This window comes from Tauraco erythrolophus, chromosome 1, assembly GCF_009769465.1.
Source record: "Tauraco erythrolophus isolate bTauEry1 chromosome 1, bTauEry1.pri, whole genome shotgun sequence".
Classification (NCBI taxonomy): Eukaryota; Metazoa; Chordata; class Aves; order Musophagiformes; family Musophagidae; genus Tauraco; species Tauraco erythrolophus.
In genome coordinates, this window is record NC_141465.1 from 32550598 (window position 1) to 32574079 (window position 23482).

At 49.3% G+C, this 23482-nt stretch overlaps 1 protein-coding gene across 4 annotated transcripts in view; it reads right to left on the reverse strand.

The window, feature by feature from the left end:
* The window catches only part of RUNX1 (RUNX family transcription factor 1), a 176576-nt gene that overhangs the window by 72132 nt on the left and 80962 nt on the right, over window positions 1-23482 (reverse strand). For 2 of the 4 annotated variants that reach the window (XM_086632023.1, XM_086632015.1), the window contains exon 1: window positions 4927-5196. In XM_086632023.1, coding sequence (XP_086488149.1) covers window positions 4927-5196 — 270 coding nt within the window. Of the gene's footprint in view, window positions 1-4926; window positions 5197-22700; window positions 22789-23482 lie in introns of those variants that run through there. The other 2 variants (XM_086631998.1, XM_086632006.1) reach the window with 2 other exon arrangements.

Here is a 23482-nt window from a genome sequence, read left to right on the forward strand (position 1 = left end):
TTCAAGTAACAGGAACCAATTCAGGTCTGATTTACATCAGTTGCATTACTTCTAAGCTACAGTAGAGTCAGCACAATGATGGAAACGTAAAATTCAAGAGAAAACAAAACCAAGCCAGTCGTCTCACAGACGCAGAGGGACGGAGTCCCCACAGCTGCACCAGTTCCCTATCTTTTCCTCCCACCACTCTGAACGGAGCTGCCCCAGCATAAATTCAGAGTACGTCCATGGAAATGCAGGCCTCAATCGAATGCTTAATCACAACTTACTGAACAATTTCTTTTTTGTCCTTTAGAAGCATGAAAGCAAATCATTGACTTAAGACCTCACCCGCAACCTGATGGATGGAAATCGTGATCTGAACTAATGAAATCTGCAATGGCTCAGACAAAGGCTTTCACCTGGTCCGAAATGTTTGCGCTGTAGCTCCTCGGTGCCAGCATCTATCAAACAAATATTTAGGAACACAGGATTTGCTGCATTTTTGATACAATGTGCAGAGAGATATATGGATTTCTAACCTTACGTTTTCTGAATTGTATCTGCAATGTTCACACTGGTTAAATGATGAAAAATTTAATTTTATCTTATCTTCTTGAGCAGGACTGAATTCTCAAAACAATTTTACCCTGCTACAATCAAATGGATGTCTGGTGTGTTTCTTGATTTATGCTGGCAAAAGTAAGAGCTTGAATTAGGTCCTCTATCATACTTTTTTTAGATTCCGTTGCTGTTCCCCCAGTTAAGTCTACGGTAGGGACCTCAGGACTACCACTAAAAGAAAAGAAAAAAGAGAAAAAAAATAATCTAGCTAGTTTTTATTTCCTCTTTTACACATTCTAAGGGGAAGCAGTCCTGCATCATGTCCTCTCAGTTGCAGCTCAAAATTTTTCCTTCCTCTTAGTGTTTTCTAGCTTATGTCCATGCAGTTATAATTGGCTGAAACTTGTCACGGCTTGGTCTTATTTCTATTAGTTTCTAATTGCACTTGTTCTTTCCAAACAGGATCAGTGTCTCCTTTACTTGGTCTCTCTCTGATGCTTATTCCCCAGCCATCGCTACCTCCCATAATACGAGAAAGGTTTCCAGTCTCAGGTATTTCACAGCCTTCCCTTCTATAGGAGGCTGTGTTTCTCATTTTAGTGCTCTTCCATTTGTCACCAATAACCCTTATTTTCACTTCCACATGAAAAGTTAAAATCACTGTGTCAAAATTCCCTCTTTATGTATCTATTTCAACTTCCTCTTTCCCATTCCTCTGCAGCCCAGACTTTGGCTTTTTCTTCTCCTCTGTGTGCCGTAATGCGTTTCTGTGGCCTGTGCTATGCTCAGCACTGTGCTTTTAGAATTTCCCTGATCTTGGCATAAATTAGTCCCTGCTTGAAACGTTTAAGCCGGGAAGTCTTCTCCTTGCACAGCGTTGTGTCATGAGGCACGCTGGCTCACAAGATCAGCAGCTGCGAACCCAACGCACTCACTCAGTTCTTAAAAAGTTACCGTAAAACCTTAATGCATGCACATATATTAAAGGCACAAGAAAGGGAAAGGGGAAAATTGGGGCATTACCCTCACCTCCCCGTGATGCAAATATTTGCGTGTTGGTTTAAGGAAATACACGCTAGCATTTTAAGGGATGAAAAACCTTCCTGAATCCAGGGTCAGTTGTCTCTTACAGGGCGAATATTTTAAATCATCGTTTTCAAATCGCACTGAAGGCAACCTCAGCGATAAGACATGTGAATAACAATATTAGAAACAAGTATAAAAATTACATAGGCCAGAAAAGAAACTAGAGTTAAAAGTCACAGACAATAGAAACAGAAATACAAACATTTACATTAGAAAAAAGACTAAACAGATTAAGTTGAGATTTGCTGACTGGAGTTACCTAGTACCTTGTTGTACTCTTTAGCTCTTAAAAATATATATTTCCAGAGAAGCAAGAAGAGAATCGGAGCTACAGTGCTGCCAGGTATCTAAATTACCTACTTCTGCTGCATCAATCAAACAAAATCGGCCTTTTAAATTAAGATTTAGATTCTTAACAGCGTTTTGACAGTGAATCTATATGGCATCTTATTAGAGTTATTAGGTATTATTTTGTAAGTTTCTCAGAATTATTCCTTATTTTAGGTAAAAAATATGCATGGAAATTATTATTTTGGTTTGAAATAATATCCTGATCCTAAAGATCAAACATCATGAGTGAATTTTTCTAAGGAAACATGAAGAGAAAACTCTCTCTCTCTCTCTTTTTATTGATGCAATGGTTTTTAGCAAATACTTGATAAAACACAGTGCTTTTTTGTCAGATGCAAATAAGATATTGGCAGCATAGGAACGATCTGAACTGAATTTTCTAGTTTCTCTTCCAAATGATATTAAAATTCACGAATTTTAAGAAATGCCTTTGTGAATATTCAATATTTACCATAAAATCAATGAGATATTGTTTTATATGTGGCAAACTCTTTCAGGACTCATGTCTCAGCGCTTCACGGCGGGAGCATTTTGGGGAGGGGGACGAGGAGCGGCCGAGCGCCCCAGCAAGCAGGTGCCTCCCAGCCCACCATTTCAGGACCTCATAAGGAAACTCTCTCCTGGTTTGGTGGGTTGGTTGGTTTTTTTTGGAGGGGGGGGTTGTGAGGGTCTTTTTCCCCGCTTCCTTTCGCTTGCGTATTTCTAGGTTAAACTCCCTCAGTATTACAAACGCTTGCTTCCGTCTGTTTGGAGAACCTGACCCTTTACTCTGTTTGCAGAAGTTGGGAGCGGGTTTGCTAGTTAAAACGAGGAGGGCTGCGCTCGCCGCGGTGGGGATGGAACGAGGAACGCGAGGGGCGTTAGGTATCTCCCGAAACCAGCCCCCGGGGTTTGTTCCCCAATTTTCACATAACCAGGGCAGCCGCCTGCCAGAAGCCCCCTCCCCTGCCCGGGGAGGCGACGGGGAGCGGGGTCCCGGTGGCTGCTGGACCCCGCCGCTCCCGGCGTCTCGGCTCCGGGGCCGGCCGACGACACCGCGTTCCGCCGGCGGCTTGGATGGCCGGGCAGGAGTGGGAAGAGCCGCCTCTTGTGTGTGCCCCCCCCGCCCCCGTTCCCCGCCGGGAGATGACCGGGGCTGGGGGCGCGCCCCGCGCATGGCACGGCGGGGAGCCACCGCCGCGGTGGTCTCTGGCGGCAGGGGACCCCCGGGAGAAACACCGGCCACGTTTGGGGATTTCGCTTATCTCCTTTCCCGGCGGGGCGGAGCGGGTTTTCACGCCTGTTCTGCACCGTAACTCTGCCTTCCAGGAGCAGAGCTTCCCGAGTAATTAGCAGCAGTTTCTTAGTGCGTGGGTGACGGTAGAATAATTAATCTAAATGTGTGAATTTAGGAACAGACCCTGCCGATTCGTTCCTCCCTTCCCCAGACTCATATACGCCTAAAACAAGGAGACTCTCCAGACATAATAAAAGTTTTCCCTAAAGCCGCCTTCTCAGCAGGACTTCCCAAAGCTCTGGGAGCTGAACTGATTCCCTTCTCCCTCGTTTCTCCTCCACCCAGAAAGCCATCGGAAAGACTCGGGTCTGGTCGCCTTCAAAAAGGTCGTACTGTGGCGGCCGGTGGCTAGCAAGTGACCGCAAAAGAAAGCACGAACTTTCCAAATCCCGGTCCTAAATCTAATCCCGGGGCTCCTCGGGAGCTGCATGTCTCTACGGCTCTTGCCTCGGAGAAGAGAATAACGAGAATAATTACCTTTCCCTTCCCCTGCTCGGAAGCCTACCTGCATCAGCAGCAAGAAAGCCAGCGCATTCAACAAGTTAGCGACAGCCCCAAGTCAAAAAACAGCGTGACCGAGGAGAGGATGAATTCTATTTGAACCCCGGTAACGGGAAAACTGGTCGGGTAAGGGAGGAAAAGCGCAGCAATTCTCCCCCGCCGACCTTCCCCGCCTGCAGCAGCCCGGGGGTCACCGCTCGGCAGGGCCCTGGCCCCGGCCGCCCCACAGCACCGGCGGCCCGTGGCAGGGGGAAGCCGGGGTATGCTCCCCCTCCCCCATCTTTTGCCGCGGTTTTACTTGGGCTACCAAGTACAGACTTAGCAAGGGGCTCTGGAAAGAAGAGAAGTTCAAGCGGCCGCAGGGTCTGCCCAGGGTAGGCCGCGACATATACTATTATAAAAAACAGCCAAAAAGAGGAAAGATGTAGTGGTTGGTTTTTTTTCCGAAGAGCCCCTGGCAGCCCGGCGGGGGGAAGCCTGGCACCTCCGGAGCGAGGCGGGCCGGTGCCGCCGGGCGAGTGCGCCCCGTCGGCGGCAGCCGCGGCAGGGCGCTCCGCCGCGGGGGCTGCCGGCTGAGGGACCCGCCGCCGCTGCGGGCGGCTTCTGGGGGAGCCCGGGGCTCCTTCCGTTCCGGGACGCCGGCATCCGTCTGCAACAGGCTGCGCCGGCATCTGGTCCCCAGGGCAGGCAAACTCCTCGGGTCTGGCTTTTTTTCTTTTTTTTTCTTTTTTTTTTTTTTTTCCTTTTTCCCTTGAGCAGAGCTGCCCCGCACTACCAGAGTTCTGAATGGGCCGAAGAGGGAGGCAGCGGCCAGAGGGAGCCCGCCCAGCCCATCCAATGCCCCATCTGCCACCGCTCCCTCCTGCCCGGGGCCCGGGAGACAGCTTCGCAGCGCCCGCTCGCCCCACGCCTTCCCACGCTGTCCCGAGCGGCAGCGACCGCGGAAGGAAAGAAGAAAGGAAGGGTGGAAGGAGGTGCGGGGTCGGCCGCGACCCACCGCAGGTCCCGACGTAGCTTCCCCGCCGGGCCGAGTGCGGGTCCGAGCCCGAGCCCGGGGGTCGGCGCCCCGTGCCCCTCAGGCGCGGGGCGCGCAGCCTGCCCTCCCCTGCCCTCCCCTCCCCGCCGCCCCTGCTCCCAGAAGCGCGACTTTCGGGAGCCGGCAGACGTACCTTGAAGGCGATGGGCAGCGTCTTGTTGCAGCGCCAGTGGGTGGGCAGCACGGAGCAGAGGAAGTTGGGGCTGTCGGTGCGCACCAGCTCCCCGGGGTGATCCGCCAGGACCTCCACCATGCTGCGGTCGGCGCTGCGCAGCTTCCCCGGCAAGGCGCCGCTGTGCTCGGCGCCGGGCAGCGGCAGCGGCTCGGTCATCTTCCCCGGGCTCAGCGTGGTGGAGGGCGGCGTGAAGCGGCGGCTGGTGCTGGTATCTACGGGGATACGCATCACAACAAGCCTTTTGAGTGAAAGACCTCCACAGAGTTTTTACAAAACAGCGAAAGGAGCGTAACTCTTCAGCGATCTGCTCTCTGGGGACCAACATAAACGGATACAGGCTGAGGACCCGGGGGAAACTTGTTTCTACGCCAGTCCCCAAAGTTAATTTTTTGCTGAAGGCGAGCTGAGATAGCGAGCACGCCGAGACTTAACTCTTGGCTTCCTGGCGCTGCGGAACAGATCACGTTAATCCGATAAGCGAAAGGGTCGTCCGTGAGGGGCTTTACCGCGACGCCTGTTCATCTAGTTTGCGGGCGTGACGCAAAAAAATTATCGGGGAGGGAAAGCTCCTTCCAAACTCCCAAGCACCGTGGAAAAAATTAGGCAAGTCAAATACGAGACGCGGTCAGAAACACATGCAAAGCCCGGGTTTGCCAGGGAGTCAGTTGCCTATCGGTTTCTTCCAGGTGACTTCTCTACAGTCCCAAGAGAAAACAAACACATCAGCGTCTTCCGTAGGTAAAAATCGCTCTTTAAGCGAGGGAAATTCGCGGTCAGTCTTCAGAGAAGGCAGTACGCGAGCTAGGCTTTCTGATCAAAGGTCAGCTGGCTACAACTGTATATATATATTCACGTACACACACGCACGCACACACACGTATACTCTACTTCATAAAAAATTTACAATATAATCTGTAGAGAATTTAAACACAACAGGAATCCATTAATGTTCTCGGCAAGATTTTTTTTTTTTAAGCAGCCTTGAAAATCAGCTTCAGTAGTTTGGTTCGCGTTGCTCTAAGAGTACTCGTGTCACGACCTTTCAATCATTCTTGCTCAAAACTAAAAGAAGAAGCGAAGCTCAGTGCACGGCATTCAAGCTTTAAATCTCTATCTTTGTACTTGTCTTTGGCATAACGTCTTTCGTCAGTTTAAAGAAAGGTCGCAGCCGATCGCAAGCGCTGAGGCTAAATAGTCCGCAGCTGAAAACTTGAGTTTGGGGATGTTGGTTAAATTGTGGGTTCTCTCTGTGGTTTTGTGTGTGCAACAGCGCTCTCTCTCTCTCACTCACGTCCTCCTCAGCAGTCAAACCAACAGTCTGTAACAACTTCGGCAGTCATTGCCAATTCTTTTTTTTTTTTTTTTTTTTTTTTGGTATCTGAAGCAGTCTTCCTCTAATTCGGCCACAGGAACCGGCTGCTTAACAATATTTTGACCGCAGCAGGTGGAAGCCTGCTTTCGGAAACATGGCTTTTCCCTCGGCCGCCTCCAGTCAGCGGGATGGATACTGCCAGCCTGCGCGGAGAGCCCCCACGCACACGCACACACTGAAAACCAACAGCAACCAGCCAGCAACAACAATAATAAAATAATAATAATAATAAAAAAAAATCAAGCCACTACTTTTGAACGAGTGAAAGCTTTCGTTCCGCAAAAGAGAAGTTGGCGGCGGGCGGGGGTGGAGGAGCCGCTGACTCCCACGGAGAGAGACGGAAAGAACCGGGGAAGATCAAACCCCCGAAGTTGCCAGCCGGGGTTAGAAGTTACAGCCTCCAGCCCAGACGACCGCTCAGAGAAAGCGCATTTCCACAGCGGAGAGCTCTCGGGTCTTCACGTGAGCCGCGGGGAACGCAAGCTTCCTGCCGACCGACCGACCGGCCGGCCGGTCGGCCGCCCACGGCGCCGGGGCACTGTCGCTCCGCCGGGCCGAGCCGGGCAGGGCCGCGCCGGACCGGGCAGGGCCAGGCCGGGCCGGGCCGGGCCCTGCCGCTCCGCGCTCCGCTCCGCCGCGCTGGGCTGGGGTCCGCGCCGCCCGCTCGGCGCCCCGCCGCCCCGCGCCCGCCGCCGCCGCCGCCGGGATGAATGGAGGTGGCCGGGAGCGAGTTGGCTGCGGCGGGCGGAGTGCGGAGGAATGTCATTCCCCCGGCTGCTTTGCATACGGGGAGGGCGCCGGCCAATCACAGCCCTTTCCGGGAGCAGCCAGGGCGCGGCCGCGGGCCAGGGGCTCCTGGAATTGGCGCGCCCGCCGCCGCCGCTACTGTGGGGCGCGGGGGGTGAGCGCCGGGTCGGCGGGACGCCGCGGACACCGCAACCGCGCACCCACGGGAGGGCCGCGGGCTGCCGCTCCCCGAGCCCACCGCAAAGGCGCTGGCGGCGGGGCCCGCCGCAGACATATGCAAGGGTGCTCAGCGCCTGCGGTTTGCCGGGGGATTGGGGAGGGCAGTCGGAGCGGCGCGACCCCCGCCTCTGCCTGACCCCGCCGCCGGTCCCGTTCGCCCTTCGCTTACGGACCACCCGCCGCTGAAGAGCGGCTGGTGCCCGCAGCACCGCGGACGCCGCCCCGGCAGTCCCGCGCCCCTCGGGGGAGTTCCCGACGGGGTTTGCTCCGGGGCGTTTCTTTCCCGCGGAGGGGGTCGCAGCCGTACAGAGGGACACCTGGACCGGCGGCTCCCGAGGCAGCCGCCGCCGGGCTGGCGTCTCCCGTCCGCCCCGCTGCTTCCCGCCCCCGTGGACAAGGACGCGGCCCAGAGGGGCGCCCATCACCGCCTGATATGTCGGGGCGGCCGCCGGGCCCCCAGACGGGGGACATCCTGCCCTCGGCACAGCCCAGCCACCGGCCGGGCCTGCCGGTAGCACCGCCGGGGGCAACGCCGGGCCGGCGGGCAGGCAGCGCCGGACGGGCAGCAGCGGGCCGCCCGCGCCCGCCCCGCCAGCCGGCCTGGGCCCGCGGAGCCGGTAGCGAGGATGCTGGGTGGAGGCGTGGCTGTCCTTTGGGGCCGGGCTGGGGTTTTGGATGGTGTTTGGGTGGTTTGTGTTTTTTTTTTTGGGGGGGGGGTGTTTGTTTTGTTTTGGTGGTTTTCTTTCTTTTCTCTTTTATTTTTTGATGCTGGTCGCGAATGTCGTGGACTCGCCGCTGGCTTAACCCAGGCTGGGAACGGGGCGATCCCGACCCGCTGCCGCCGTCGCGGCGGAACCCCCGCCCGTCCCCGCCGCGCTCTTGGCACGGGCTCGGGCTTCCCTCCGTGAAATTTCACATCTCTCCTTCACCCGTGTCTCCTCTCCGCGCCGCGGTCCCATCGTGTCCCCGCCGGGAGGACCGCCCCTCCGCACGGCCACCCCCGGGACGCCTCCTCCACCGCCCCCGCCAGCTCAGCAGCCGCGGCGGCGACCGGCCTTCCTCCCCCGGGGCGAGGCGGGCTCTGAACGGGAGCTACAGCAGCTGCGGCGGGGTGGGTGGGTGGGAGTGCGTCCGTGGGGTGGGCGCGGCCGCGGAAGGGACACTACCGGGGCCGCCTCCCGCCGCGGGAAGCCGGAGTTGGAAAGGGCCGCGGGGAGCGGGCCGGTGCCGCTGCCCGCCGCCGCTGCCCGCCGCCAGGCCTTGCGCAAGGCGGCGGCGGCCCCGGGGGCAGCCCTCGGTGCAGCTCCGCGGCGGGGCCGGCAGAGGGGGCCCGCCGCTCGCCGTCGGCCCGGCGGAGGGCAGCCGGGGGAGGGGGCCTCGGGGCGACCCCCGGGGAGGGCGGCCGCTGCCTGCTCGACTCGCCGCGGCCAGCACTGCCCGTCCCCGCCAGAGCCCACGGGGGGCTGAGGTCCCGCGGGGGACGCGACCCGCCGCATCCCCTGAGACGCAGCTCCGCGGGGAGAGTCGCCTTGCGCGGCGGCTGGCCGGAACCCCCTGGCAGCCACCCCAGGGCGCGCCGGGGAGGGCGACGACAGGGCAGAGGGGACCTTCGGTTTTGCCGACACCCACTTTGGAAACGCTCCGGAGGTGGGAAAATAACTGTCGGTACGCTGTTTGGCGCACCGCGACCTGCGGGGACAGGAGCAGAGAGCGAGCTCCTGCCGTGTGCGCTACCTGGTTTACACGGAATTACACCGAAAACAGGCTGAGCGCCCTGGCTGAGAGGAACCGGCTATTGCCTCCCCGGAGACTGCTGCCAGGGAGGAGGATGCTCGGGGTTCCCCTGCGGGGCAGGGCTGCTTGTGCGGACACCCGCGCAGCGCAACCGAGTTCAGGAAGCGGCGCAGCCGCCTTCCCCCAAAGTCACGGTAGAAGAGCCAGGTGTAGATTTCCTTGCACCCTTTCAGTGCGGGTCAGGAGCGCCTTCATCTCTGCGGGGGGGTGCAATGCTTTGGTTGCCCTCCCTCTGTCCGGCCGTCCCTTTCCGGGAGGACCGGTGAAGCGGCGCCGGGCCCAGGGCTGCCCATCCCGGGGCTGCCCCGCGGCACCTGCGCGCCGGAGGATCACAACTTCATCTTCGCATGACCTGCCCCCTTGCCTCCTTCCCCTCCTTCCCCTCTGTCAAAGGATGCGGGGCCGGTTTTCTGTGTGTCTCCCTCCCTCCCCCCGCGTCATCGCCAAGCGCTGCGGTGGGAGCGCAGACCGGGCAGGGGTCTCCGCGGGGGCGGCAGCGGCAGAGCGCCTCAGCCCGCTCGCCCTCCCGCCGCACTTGCAACAGGTCCCTGTTCTCAGCAGGAGAGCAGAAAGCTCTCTATTTTACACCAAATTTCTATGGTTTGTGTGTGGTTTTCTTTTTCTTGTCTTTTTTTTTTTTTTTTTTTTTAAGTTCGTCTCTTACACGGTTACTTCTTTCTTGTATGAAATTATCCGGAATTTAAATTATTAGGGAGAAGTTGCCTTCTATTTTAAGGGGAAAAAACCCGCACTACATAATATACAAAATAACAACAGCTTAAAAGCCATCTGGGGTGCATTAGTGGCTGATAACTTTTTACGGGCATCGTAGAGATAAGAAGAGTCATTTTACTGATGTACGTACATCTACATACACCGCCTAAAATGTGAAAATATGCATATAGTGTTCGGGGTTTTTCTTCTTTCTTCGCCCCCTTCTATTTTTTTAGTCAAGAGGTAGAGAGTATTTTGTATTTAAATTAAATGTGTTGAGTCGAACTTCGCTCTCTGCTTTGCATCCCGTCTTAAGCGGAACAAATACAAAATAAATACAAAATAAACCCGATCTATTACACGCGCGGGTAGTCAGAAAGATACAAAATGCCACGATTTAACAGAAGACGCAGAAAATACTACATGCTTTTTTTTTTTTTTTTTTGTAATTTAGCAGCAGATGTTGACGTAGGCTTAAAGGTGACAGTATTCTTTTTAAACTGCTCAGAAGACAAGCTTTTGCAAGGTAAGTTAAGGAGGTAAGTGAGAGAGGGCAGACAGGGAAAATACCGTGGCGAGGATATCTTGATACAGATCGAGCTATGTATTTTACATGCCCATTAGCACTAACTACACATGGTGGGTTTTGATTTTATTTTTATTTTTTTTTTTTAGTTTGTTTGGCTAATTCAATTTATCGTCTTCCTTACAATTTTATTTTTGCATGACAAAGAGAGGGGCTCTCATAGGAATTTACCATCCTCTTACTATATTCTTGTGCAGGTACTCCGGAAAAATAGGAATTAATGAGTTAAGCAGCTTGCAGGAATATCAGTGATAAGGCAAAGTAAGGAAACGATGCAGAGTATTTAAAGCTGATGTTTCTTCTCACATGGTAAAACTTTCTAGCATCCCTAATGCTAGGACTTGCACTCGGACAGTCAGTCTCTTGTGCAGGAATCCTTTTGAAGCAGGAATCCTTTTGAGGCAGGAATCGCAGCTAATGTTCTAACTTTACCGATTCACATTCAGCACAGCTTACATTTGTCTTTTGACATCAATTTATTACAGCCGTAAACACACCACGAGTGAATCTCTATCTACCATGCCTTGCCTCTGTCGTACGGGATTACTCGACCACAAAGTACCGAGCTTTTTACATAATATAGTTAAGGAAAAGCTTCGGAAATATGAGAGACGGAGCAACAATTCAGAGATGAATTTTAAACAACCTAAATTGCAAAGGGCGAATTAGAGCCTGAACACAATACAAGTTCCCAGTCCACAGGTAAATATTCCCTGGCCAAGCAGGCAGCAATGGCCACTTGTTTGCAATGAGCTGAATTTGAGTGGGATGAGGGAAAATTTGCACAAGGCAGGCAACAAAACATCTTCTTAAAGGAGAAGAAAATGCAGACCTTAACACAGCTGGCGTACATATCATATGAGAACAAACTGAGAGAACTGGCTACAAACTCTGATCTTGCCAACACTTAGAAACATGCCTAACCTCATTCTTAGTGGCATTTCTGCCGAATGCAATAAAAATCTCTTTGGGGAAAGCAATTGCTCATGTACTTTATTGTTTGGAGCATCTGGGCTTAACGTGACATCATCAAGTGGGCCAGCTCCTACCTCTTGCACCTGTATTCATTTAATATATGTATTAAGGCCCTCTTAAAGATGTATATAGTGGTGTAAGCGTGTCTTGCATCTACTTGTGATGAATCAGTGGGTTAACGCCTGTGAATAAAATTTGTAGGATCAGGCTCCTGAATTGTCCCTGCAAGTATTTATTGCATAGCTGTTACCATCACAGGTAATTCCACTGACTGATGTGAACAAAAATGGCTATATTGATATATTAACATTTTTTTGGGCTACTGGAATAATGAAACATCGCACAGAGAATGTTTCATTCATTCTGCAAGCAACTGGTAAATAAAAAGACAAAATTCTCCTTATTTCCTGCAGTGATCTCTCACACACTATGAAACATGCGTATTTCATCCCAGCATGTAAACTGCACATGCGATGCAACAAAAAATGAGATGTGAAATGGCCAGCATCATACAGGGGAAACGTGGCCAGGACTACACAGGTGGATGGTGTCTAACTTCCCTCCATTTCAGGGAGAGGGAACTGCCTGAACCCCTCCAGGGATCTAGTCTTTGATCTCTGTTAACTGATACAAGGTTATTCACTCTGGAAGCGGGGAAACTGCCTGCAGCTCGGTTTATGCAAAGCAGAGGGGTTGTGAGGAAAGATGAAATAACACATATTCATTCAATATCTTTAGCTTGGGCATCTTATTACTTGTGACCCAAGTTTACCACTGAAAAAGTTCCCAAGGACTCTCCACCCTCTTTAGGACCTCCAGGTGATAATGGTGGTCAAACGCCTGTCTCATTCTTCCCGGGCAGAAGCTGTGAGCTTTCTTCTTTTCAAACAGGGCAGATCAATCCATGCCTTTGTCACTCAAAATGTTTTAGAAGGAAGACATGACTCCTGTTTTGAGGGTGTGGGCAATGATGTGCCCCGATAGTGAGCATGTTATCAGAGACATGGATGGCCAGGGCACTGACCTACATAAGAAGGGAGCTACGGTTTACCATTTCACCTCCCTCATCATTCAGAAACTGCAAGCCAGAGAGCTGTGTCTTGACTCAAGCCATCATTCGGTGGCAGCAATGGGTAGGGAACAAGGGGACACCTGGGGACAGACAATTTTCAGGAGAGGCTAAACTGCGAATTTGCACCCAGCATTAACCCCAGCTTTGCATGCCTATGGCTGCAGGTCCTCCTAGGGTTTTGCTGGGTGTAGGAATGAGTCAAACCAATAGTCAAAGTAGGAGCTCAGACCAGGCAGAGCCCCAAAAGGATGGGTGGTGAAATGTGATTTGTCTGACTCTTCCTAAAGCCCTGGACGCAATCTCAATGCCCAGCAACGCAGCACGCCCAACTGTGTGACCGATGCGGCACCTCGCCAGTGCCATCACCTCGGAGACATTTCTCCACGGCACCCTTCTTCCCCATTTCCTCAAGCGAGAAATTTAATAATTATGATGCTACTGCAGCAGCAGCCCGTGTCGATGCTCCTCCATTCCCTTATCCCGCCTAGTCAGGCCAGCTCAGCTTTGCTGGGAGTTTTGTTAAGGACCAAAGCCAAGGCTGGGCTCATTTGTGTGCTCACCTGCTGCCGGTGTGCGCCAGCGTGCAGGTGTGCGGCGTGTGCTTGCCGCTAGCGCCTAGAGCCGGGGGCTACAGAGCAAGGCAGAAGGCAGGGGGTGCCTCTCCCCTCCTCTGCTTCACGAGAAGCATCCCAATCCGGCTCCAGAAATACTCACTAGAATATCTGTCACCAATGAGACAGTTTTCACCTTGGTCTTACATGGCTGTTGACGAAGGCGTGAGTAGGAGTGGAAACTGGGTTAGAGTTTCCACTGCAAAAATACCTTTTGGTGGTTTGTCTTGTGTACGCTCCTCGTACCTGTGGACCAGTCGTGTGAAATGCATTACTGTGCAGTTAGGCTGCAACGCGTTTTGCCTTTCTCAAAGAGAAATTTGGGTATTTGGTGCACCAGAGAGAGGCTATCCGGAGGTGTAGAAGTAGAGGGGTCACGTCTAGAGCTGAGGGAGTGTCCAGTCTTATTTTCCCAGCACTCAAATCCCAGGGAGAGCAACGGATTTAGTCCTGGCCATTGCATTACTAGCTGTGTATCAGTGAATGGGAGAGATTACAGAGAAGGGCAACTACAGTGATTAAAGGTCTGGAAGGAACTACCTATAAGGAAAGATTAAAGGAATTAAATACATACATATAATTTGGGGCAAAAGGGAAGCCAAGGGGACAGCGTGACTGTGGTTTATAAGTACATGAAAGACAACTATAAAGAGGAAGGGGAGGAACTGTTTTCATTAGTGAAAAATGATAAGACAAGAAATAACAGATGCCAGCTAAAGTAAAACAAGTTCAGTTTTAAGAGCAGGGGCAACGTTGATCCTAAGATCAAATAGGCAGGAGAATAAGCTCCCAGGGAAGCTGCAGATTCAACATCGCTTGAACTTTTCAAGTCAGAGCTTGACAAGCACCTTGGAGGGGAAAGTTTAAGAAACACTAGAAGTGAAGCCAACAAGTGTCGGGATGTACTGCATGACCTAGAAGCCCAGATGATTTTGAGGCCGTTCTAGAGGGCTGCAGAAAACAAACACGTGCCAGCACTCAGAGCTTTTGGATGATTTCTTTCTCTACACAGTTCAAAATTAAAAGGGGGAAGGGGGAAAGCGAAGCGAGGAAAATTAGTCATTTAATATGATTCTTCTGTGGCTAATCCCTAGAGGAGAAGCTGATTACTTGAAATACTTGGGAGTATGGGGTGGAGAAGAGAATGGAAATTGTTGAAAAGCTGCCATCTGGTATAAGTACTTTCTGGTTTGGAAACTTAAAAAATATGCATTGTGTGCCATTATACTATGCTTATTACATGCCTAGATTAACGCAGATAACATCACCCACACCTAGTATTTTCTGTGGCATTTTATGTACTCAGGTTCACATCATAACAACCTCCAGCACTAATCGTAACATTTGGGCTTTTGATCTTCTGCTCTGGTAGGAACACTACAGATACCTTGTACCAGCAAATGGGGGAAAAAAAAAAAAGAAGAAAAAGAAAAAAGTCCGTCTCCTTTCGTTCCAGACCGTATAAAAGGAGCAGTAAATCTGACCCACCAGGTCAGGAGGGAACAACTCTGGCATAAGGAGGATTCTGCAGATGGCACAGAATTAATATAACTACTTTATTGCCCCCTCCAGCCCCTCTGAGGGTGAGGGCATGTTGGCAGAGCAGGAACGGCAGTTCAGCTGTCAGATGGCATTGAGTGCTCCGGACAGCTCAAATCATATTGGAAAAGCCCTGATGATACTTTGATTTATGCTAGGAGCTATGCAGGTAGATTTCCTTTCTGTGCCCCTGCAGTTAGCAGTGACTGACTAGACAGAGAATCAGGCCACCGAATGTATTCAGTCTAGGAAAAATAATTCACTATAGCCATGGTGCTAACAGGCAAAATGTCGTGGTAGCATTCACGCTGCATCTGATCCAGGTTACTCGGTATGGGTTTGCCTTTCTCAGGGGCAATTTGCTTGGTTTTCAGTCAAAATTAAGTATGAATTATAAACTATTGCAAAAGTTCCTACAGGGCCAAAAGCAGGAGATTGAAAGCCTCAGTGTGTTATTGGGACAAAGCTCCTTCCCTAGGCATCCCCACTGCACTTTACTCCTGACCTGGGAAGTTCTGGGACATCATCCATGGCTTCTTTACAGGGAGGCTCTGAGTCTGCTCTTAAAGAAGAATTACAGGGGAATTTTGACATAAACATTATTTTTCAGCAAATACATAAGCGATATCAAAAGTTTGTACAGAAGCCTAAATTGCTACAAACTTTGGCCCAGATTTGAAACAGTGAAATTAAAACAGAAAGACTTTAAATTAAAACAGAAATCCAAGATGTCCTTCTGTTATCCCTCTAAATAAGAGATTCATTGTTCAGGTCAACAAGATGCAGAGATGCTTTCATCCTAAGGAAAAGGAGCTCCTGACAGCATAACAGAAAGGAAGACAGTTTCCAGAGGAGGCTTCCTCCCTCCCAGGCTTGCCATAAGGAAAGTTGGCGTCTTGTAACACTTTGGACTGGAGTTAACAGCTAGGAGAAATAAAGATGTTAACTATATCCTTCTTCTTCCTACATTACTTTCACCATTAAGAAACTGAGACAGACTAGAATGACGAAAGAGGAAGTGTTCAGAAGGAAATGATGATGTTATTCCCAGCATGACATTGTGATGTTCATATCGGCAGCTGATACTATTAGTAAGGGCACTCAGTGAAGGAATGGCTTCTCTGCTCCTCCTGTCCCTTCCTGCCCTTCATCTCCTGTTTTAAAGGGTCAGGGCGAGTTTTATTTCTCTCTCTCCATTTCCCCTTGTTCCATGACCCATTCAAGGGTGATGGTGTAAATGCTGGTAGCTTGTTCGTTGCCCACGTGGGAATGCTGCACGCAGTGAGTTTGCAGAGCATTTCCAGTAGCTGCCCAACAAACTGGGAGCAAGGAACAGACTGGGGTCTTTTTCCCAGGGAAGTTGCAGAGGTGACGCAGTGAGAGGCTATTGCAGCTCGAGCTTCAGGTTTAATTTGACTGGACGAGATGGAAACTGGCTTTTAGTCTTGAATCCAGTTTGCTGCTTTAAATACAACACATGGTATGAAACAGAATCAGTTTCCTTTGATATTTTTGCAGCCCTCTGGGAAAAGCAGACAGTACCCTTGCTGTGTGAGCCTCAGCAGGAGCTGCCGTGGTTAGAGAAGGATTGTCTGTGGGACAGACACTACTCTCCTGACACAGAGAGCCCCCTTACCCACAGCTAACATGAAACTTCTCCCGGCATGAATCTCAGTGTCATTACGAGCAAAGAATCCCGGATATCTCCTTTCTGTAGGAGGCACAGAGAGAGATTTGGCTTGAAGCTGCTCCTTGCTCTAAAGTAGGCTTTTCCCAGTGTCTGTCTCCAATGATGGGGCTGGTCTCAGCTGCACGAGGCCCTGTGGGTGCCTTCAGCTGGCAGCTGGGCCTCTTCCACATCTGTCTGCTCTCCCCTGACCAGCACACTTTATGTTTAAAAACCACAAAACATCCTCAGCACAACAGTGACTTCATGCAGAAAGAGGGTTTTGCTTCTGAGCTCTTAGGGGGATCATGCTTGTGACTTTTACTGCAACATCACTCGATCAAACCGGGGATGGGGGAAGAGAAGCCTGACTGAGATGCGAAGGCGCTATTAACCACGCTCAGCACCACTAATGCATTCTCGCAGCCACAGATGAAGCCACAAGTTAATCTCCTAAATTGTTTCTTCTCCACTTAACATCCCACCTGCGCCCGACTCTGCCTGTGCTCGGCAGGTCTGAGCCTGGGTATGCCAGCTCCACCCCCTTGCCAGCTGCCCTGTACCCAGCCGGGAGCAGCCTCCCTGTACGGGCCAGCTCATCGACTGTGGGATGTATGGGCTAGCAATTAGAAAAGTTTCAGGAATATATGTTGTCAGATTCTTTAGATATGGAATCATAGAATGGTTTGGGCTGGAAAGAACCTTAAAGACCATCTAGTTCTATTTCCAACCCCCCTGCCGAGAGCAGGGACACCTTCCATTAGATCAGGTTGCTCAAAGCCCCATCCAACTTGGCCTTGAACACATCCAGGGATGCGGTGTCCACAACTCCTCTGGGCAACCTGTTCCAGTGTTTCACCACCCTCATTGTAAAAAATTTCTTCCTTAGATCTAATAGAAATCTCCCCTCTTTCAATTTAAAGCCATTGCTCCTTGTCCTGTCACTACATGCCCTTGTAAAAAGTCCCTCTCCAGCTTTCCTGTAGGTCCCCTTTAGGTACTGGAAGACTGCTATACGATCTCCGCAGAGCCTTCTCTTCTCCAGGCTGAACAACCTCAACTCTCTCAGTCTGTCTTCATAGGAGAGATGCTCCAGCCCTCGAATCATCTTTGTGACCCTCCTCTGGACTCGCTCCAACATCTCTATGTCCTTCTTATGCTGGGAACCCCAGAGCTGAATGCAGTACTCCAGGTGGAGGTCTCACAAGAGCAGAGTAGAGGGGCAGAATCCCCTCCCTTGACCTGCTGGCCACGCTTCTTTGGATGCAGCCAAGTCTGTATCTGTATAGACCTTAATGACAGTAATAAGAAGAGAAAATATCTGGATAATCTTGAATGTGATTAACAATAAAAACTCCAGCTAAAAAGCCACGTACTCCTAAGGTGGCACCAGCATTTATCACACAGACACATGTTCAGCTTCTCCTGAACTTCTCCTAGTAAGATGCATTTGCAGTTTTAGGCTGAGTATTTCTAGGACCTAGAAAAACGAAGGATGTACTAGGGCTAATCTTATCCGTGTGTAAGGTTATAACTCTTCTTTTGATTTCATAATAGACATTTACAGAAAAATCTAGTACGTGTGTGCACGTGAGTGTGACATGCTTTACACAGGACGCACACATCCACTGTTTTAAGATCTCTCTATGTTAACAATGCTTCAGTGTCAGCTGCTCAGGACTGTATATGGATGGTGAATGTTACTTGCTTTTAGTGATCCTGTAGTGAAAGGATCTGATGCTCAGTCAGTCTCATTGGCAAAACAATGCCTGTGCCAACCAACTGACGATGATGGCTGTGTGTTATAGATGAAACTCTGTCTTGGGATCTTTCCATGTGTGTCTTCCCTGGGTTGTCCTGAGGTTTGTAAAGGACAAGTGCAGCTAGATATATTGCCCTTCACTAAAATCTTGCATGATTTGCATGACAAATCCCACAGTGGCACAAGCAGGGGAAGCAGGAGGTCCACAGGCCAGATTCTGTACTCCTTTCAAAACGTGCCCTGCCCAGAGCCAAAAGGTAACAAAATTACTCAGCAGGTTTATTCTTTGTGATACTCTCCATGGCATGTCACTTTCCCCTGGGTTTTATTTTTGTTAGTCTAAGGACAAGTATATTTTCCAAATGGTTTAATTCCTTTCTATGCCTTTTTTTTCCAGTGCTACTTTCTTTTAGTAATACAATTACAGTTTAATCATAAAATCATAAAAACTGTTTTACAGCGTGATTATTTTAGGGGACTTCCGCAATTTGATTATTTTAGGGGCACTCCTAGGCTGATGCAAATGTTTGCAGGAACCGGCTGTGTCAGTCGGTTAAATGAGGACTTTCCAAGACATTCATGTCCACAACAGGCTATTCTGAGCTCGTAAGTTTTGCACTTCTATAGGCCAGTTTAAGGATATTTTGGTGACACCAGACCTATCCTCAAAGCCCCAGGGATAACTCAAAACGGATTTGGATATCCTAGCACAGCAGTACTAGAGATAGTTAATTTTTAATTTTTAGGAAAGACAGCTAATTCTTTAGTCTCAGCATCACTCTCAGTGTCACTCTCGGTCTCAGTGTCACCCTCACCGAGACTGAAGGATTACCTGTTTCCAGCACTGTCTCTGATTAAGCTGTGACAATTCCTTCAGCTCTCCATAGCCTAAATCCTCATCTAACTCCAGTGCAGATTTCTGCTTTAAAAAATATCCTCCAGGCAAGGTATGACAGCATGCCTCTGCTCAGATGGGTGGGCCCATGCTAGACTAAGCTGGGCAAACCCCAGCCCATGTCGTATAGATCAATTCTATGCTAAGACTTCATTTTGCTTTGGCACCTTTTGTGGGACACATGAGGTTCACAGCATTTGGGGGGATGGCGCAAAAAAACTGCTTAACTTGTAGAGGAGAAAAAGATCACCTCTCCACCGGTGAGGGCAGAGGAGGTGGGGAGAGGCATCCTGGAGAACACCTGAGGCTCCCTCCCTGCAAGCCCTAGTATGTGGCTGGACTGATCTCTTGCATGGCTGGTGTAGGGTCCCCTGGGCACTGTTCATTAATCTTGGAGATCTTCCCTCTGGCAGCCACTAAAACAGAGGGGACGTCAGAGACCACCTCCCAACCTTATGACCTGCAAGTGCTATAAGTGTGACCAGGACAAGACAGGGCATGAACCACCTCCCTCCCCATGCTTTGCCTGCCCTTGGAAGAAAACCAGCGTGTGAGGGCATGGTGGGAGGTCTGCGGGGCACTTCGACAGGCCCAGCAGGTCTGCCACCAGCACCAGGTTGGGCAAAGCCAGACACCCTGGGGCTGCCCTGCTGCGGGATTTGCGGTCGGTCCAGGATCAGGCCGCTGCTCCCAGGACGGCAGGAGGTAGCATTTTCTGGGCTGTCAGTCTGGCATCCCTCACCACCAGTAATTGGACTTAAAACACCTGTAAATAATTCCTACAAAAGCGTTACTTTGTTTTAATGGAAATCATTGCTGCTTCTCTTGGGTGGTTTTTTTTCTTAAGCATTTTTAATTTACCAGGTATGTCATCTACTGCCTTTGATCTCAACCACAGATCTCCCGCAAGTCATAATGAGGCGTAACCTGGTATCAAAGCCTCTGCTCCCATTTGTCCAAGATGAGAGTTGTGCACTGGCGAGGGAACAGAGTGTGGTCCAGGGAGAGGGAGGGAGCAGCTGAGGTGACTCAAGTCCCCCCATGTGTTCCGAGTGGGGATGCTGAGGTCCTCCTTGTCCCCATACAGTGATGCTGGGCTCAGACTGCTGTAAGGTTGTCTTCCCTGTGGCCTGGAAGTGCCATGCAGGAAGATAACAATCTAGCGGAACTTAACAAAACCTGATGCGTCCCATCTCCCCGGAGCTATGAAGTTCTCCCTAAGCCTGGTTCTCTGCTTACTCAATTCTAGCTGCAAGGCCCTGATTTTTGTCAGGGTAGGTGAGCAGAAAAGCTGTAATTCCAGACCTTTAACTTCAGTCTCTTTACAAATCTGCCCTGAAATATACCCTAACCTTATAGAATATTCAAGAGCATGAAATATTCTTTCCAGCAAGTCATAACAAATGGCTCCCTGAATACCAACTACAATACATGACTCTTTTAAAAGGAAATTTGCTGTAGAGTGAACAAAGCTTAGCGAGATTAGCTTACGATCATATTCGTCTACTGCTTTCCAGTTACAGATGATGCACATGATACCCAGTGGCCTGATGTGCTCTCTATAAATTGGCACGTTCATTTTAAAAGACAATAGGATATTTTAATCTGTTTTCCCTCTAGCTCATTTGCACTATTAAGAAATTAGGGACTGTAAATGCCTTAGTTTTAACTTTGTTAGGCAACAGACATGTGTAGCAATATGTTTTAGCCTTTCTTAGCCAACACAAAGCATTCTTGTGTGATTTTTAGGTGTGAATTATCACCACTAAATCAAACATACACAGGACAATATTAAACAAATGTAGTTGCTCATTTGATTTATGCACTACACAAACCACTCTTGTGACATTCACTTAACATTCTATTTATCTATTGTATCTTTGGCATCTTGCAGAGCAAGAATTACATGCATCTGTTAAAAACAGAATCTAAAACGCAACATAGGTTTCTAACTTGACACTCATATTTGTCCTGGGCAACCAGCTCTAGGTTACCCTTCTCGAGCAAAGGGGCTGGACCAGATGCCCTCCAGAGGTCCTTTCCAACCCCGACCCTTTTAGGATTCCGTCATCCTGCTGTAAATTGTGTCTTCTTCCATGCTCTTAAGCGAGCATGAAATTAAGGAGCTAATTTCTCAGATGCTAGGAAAAAGATAATGACCAATAATCCCCGTACCTTACAAAGGAGAAAGCATCCTGCAAACACCAAGATTTATTTTAGGCCTGGGTCATAACACCCCGGACAGGTCAGAAAAACAATGTCTCACTGTTTTGCCCACTTTTGAAAAGCCTAATAAATCACCCAGCCACGTGGCAGGCTTTTTCAGTGCTTGCACTGTGTATGAAGCTCTGCGGAAGCAAACCAGGGAAAGGCCGGACTTGTCCCAAGGGCATGGCACATGGCTCCTCTGGCAGTCACAGCCTCCTCATCACTTCTTAGCGCTGGGACCGTAAGTTTTCAGCGTCAGGCTTTATCTAGCACTTAGGTATATCACAAAATGATTCAATGCCATCTTCCCAAGTGCTCTGCAACAGAAGCAAACAGTAATCCTCTCAATTGGGCACTGATTAAGGACGAGTGGAATTCAGAGTTCAAGGGGTTCATGGACTCTAAATCAGAAGAAAATTGTCCCCTTGTCTAACTGCAAACTGAAACTTTGCTGCAGTCAATGTTAACAACAGCCCGCTGAGGAAGCTGCCATACAGACTCGCTAAAACACCGGGCAGGACAGGCAAAGTGAAGGAAACTTTGAGAGGGAATGAAAAATAATAGCTTTTCCTTTCTTCGTTCTCAACTTTCATTCTTTCATCTTCATTGGATCTTTTAAAATCAAAACCATAAAAATATTTAAAACCTCGCTATAAACCCCTTTTGCACACAGATAACAATTTGTTTAGTTCAGTAAATATTTAGCAGAAAAAGAGTCACTAAGAACAAAGCCAGCCTCAGAATTATAGAAATGAAACAAATTGCGCAGTATGCCAAATATTAAAAAAAAAAAAGACGTAAGATGTCTTTCTCTTTGGCACACTGTTTGTGCAAGAGGTAACAGTGATGCTGGAAAAGGCAGTCTTATTCTCTACAGATACACAGCAAAATGGACCATGGCAGGCTCTATACAATTTGTGAACATTTTGTTAAAATTCCTATTATTTTATGCAAGACGTCCTCGTGATAAAAAGTTATCTCTGACAATCTGATGGGAAAATTTTTACTCCATTGTAGTTTTTGAAGGATTAAAACTTCATCAAGCATATAGGCTGATCCTTTAGTTTATATGAAAGAGCATCACTAGTTGTCGTAACCCTGGGACTTGAATCAATCGACAACGTCCATTTGCACTGCCTGTTCCTCCGTGATCGCTTTACTACTGCAAAGTTGTAAACCATCAAACATTAAGTGCCATCGGAGGGACATCATCTTCCACTGCCACGCTCAGCAGTGCAATTCCCTCCAGCTTTGGTGGCAGCCCCATCCCAAGCATTTGAAATAAAAGCTATTTTGAAGTATTTCCTCTGAAGAAACCGATTCAGTTAAAAAGGCTTGCAACACGCTTAACAGACTAGCCAAAGCCCTCATATGTATTTAACTGTCTTGCGGAAGTTAATGCACACACATGCACACAGTGAGGGATTTTCTTATTTTGCTCTAATAGAAATTATATTACTTTAAAGAGTTTTTTTCATCAAATACTTTCTATTACTTTATAATCAAGATTCCTATTTATTTCATTACAATACAAAGAGAAACTTTTTAAAAGGAAGATAAAGAAGTCTTTACCAAAAAAGCCAGTGGCTGCTCTGTTTTTCCTCATCAGGTACATGGTCCAGGATAGAGGAGAAGACATACCAAACTGCCCGTGGTTCATGTTTAAGTTTATATGATAGCCAGGCAGACACCAGACACTGCAAAAGACCATCAGAAACTAAACAAGACAAGGGGAGAGCTCTTCCTTTTCACTCCACTCTTTCTCTGCCCTAGAGATCATTATTTAACATGAGCAAATTGAAAAATGACATGCAGCCATACTTAGTACGTGTTTTTTTTTCCTTCCACTAACCAAACTCACATGAGACTTCCCATCTTTCTCTCTCTCCTCTCCCTCTCTCGCTCTCTTTTTTTTTTTTTTTTTTTTTTGCCTCAGGCATTTATAGGCTAGTAATTTTCATTTAGCTTCTCAGATGATCTTTCGCTGCCCAATTAGAGTGGAAGTCGATGAAGATTTAAGTTTAGAGTTTTGCTGTTAGAAACCAGGTTGGAATTGTTCTTGTTTCAACTGATGCACTGTTTCAAAGGTGCAAGGGTCTAGTACCAGTAAATAGAGTAATGATACTGATAACGATTCTTGCTGCAGACTTCCCCTGCTCAGAGTATTTTATAGTCACTAACACCAGACAGCAGTATCATGAGAACACCCTTGACTATGAAAAGGAGATATTTGTTTTTTTCAAGCATATACACAGGACAGTTTAAACCCAACCTCTTTCCCCCTGTACATTGGAATAATTTCACTGACATCCTTGGGATGGGAATTTGTACGAGAAACGTTAACAGAAGTCAGC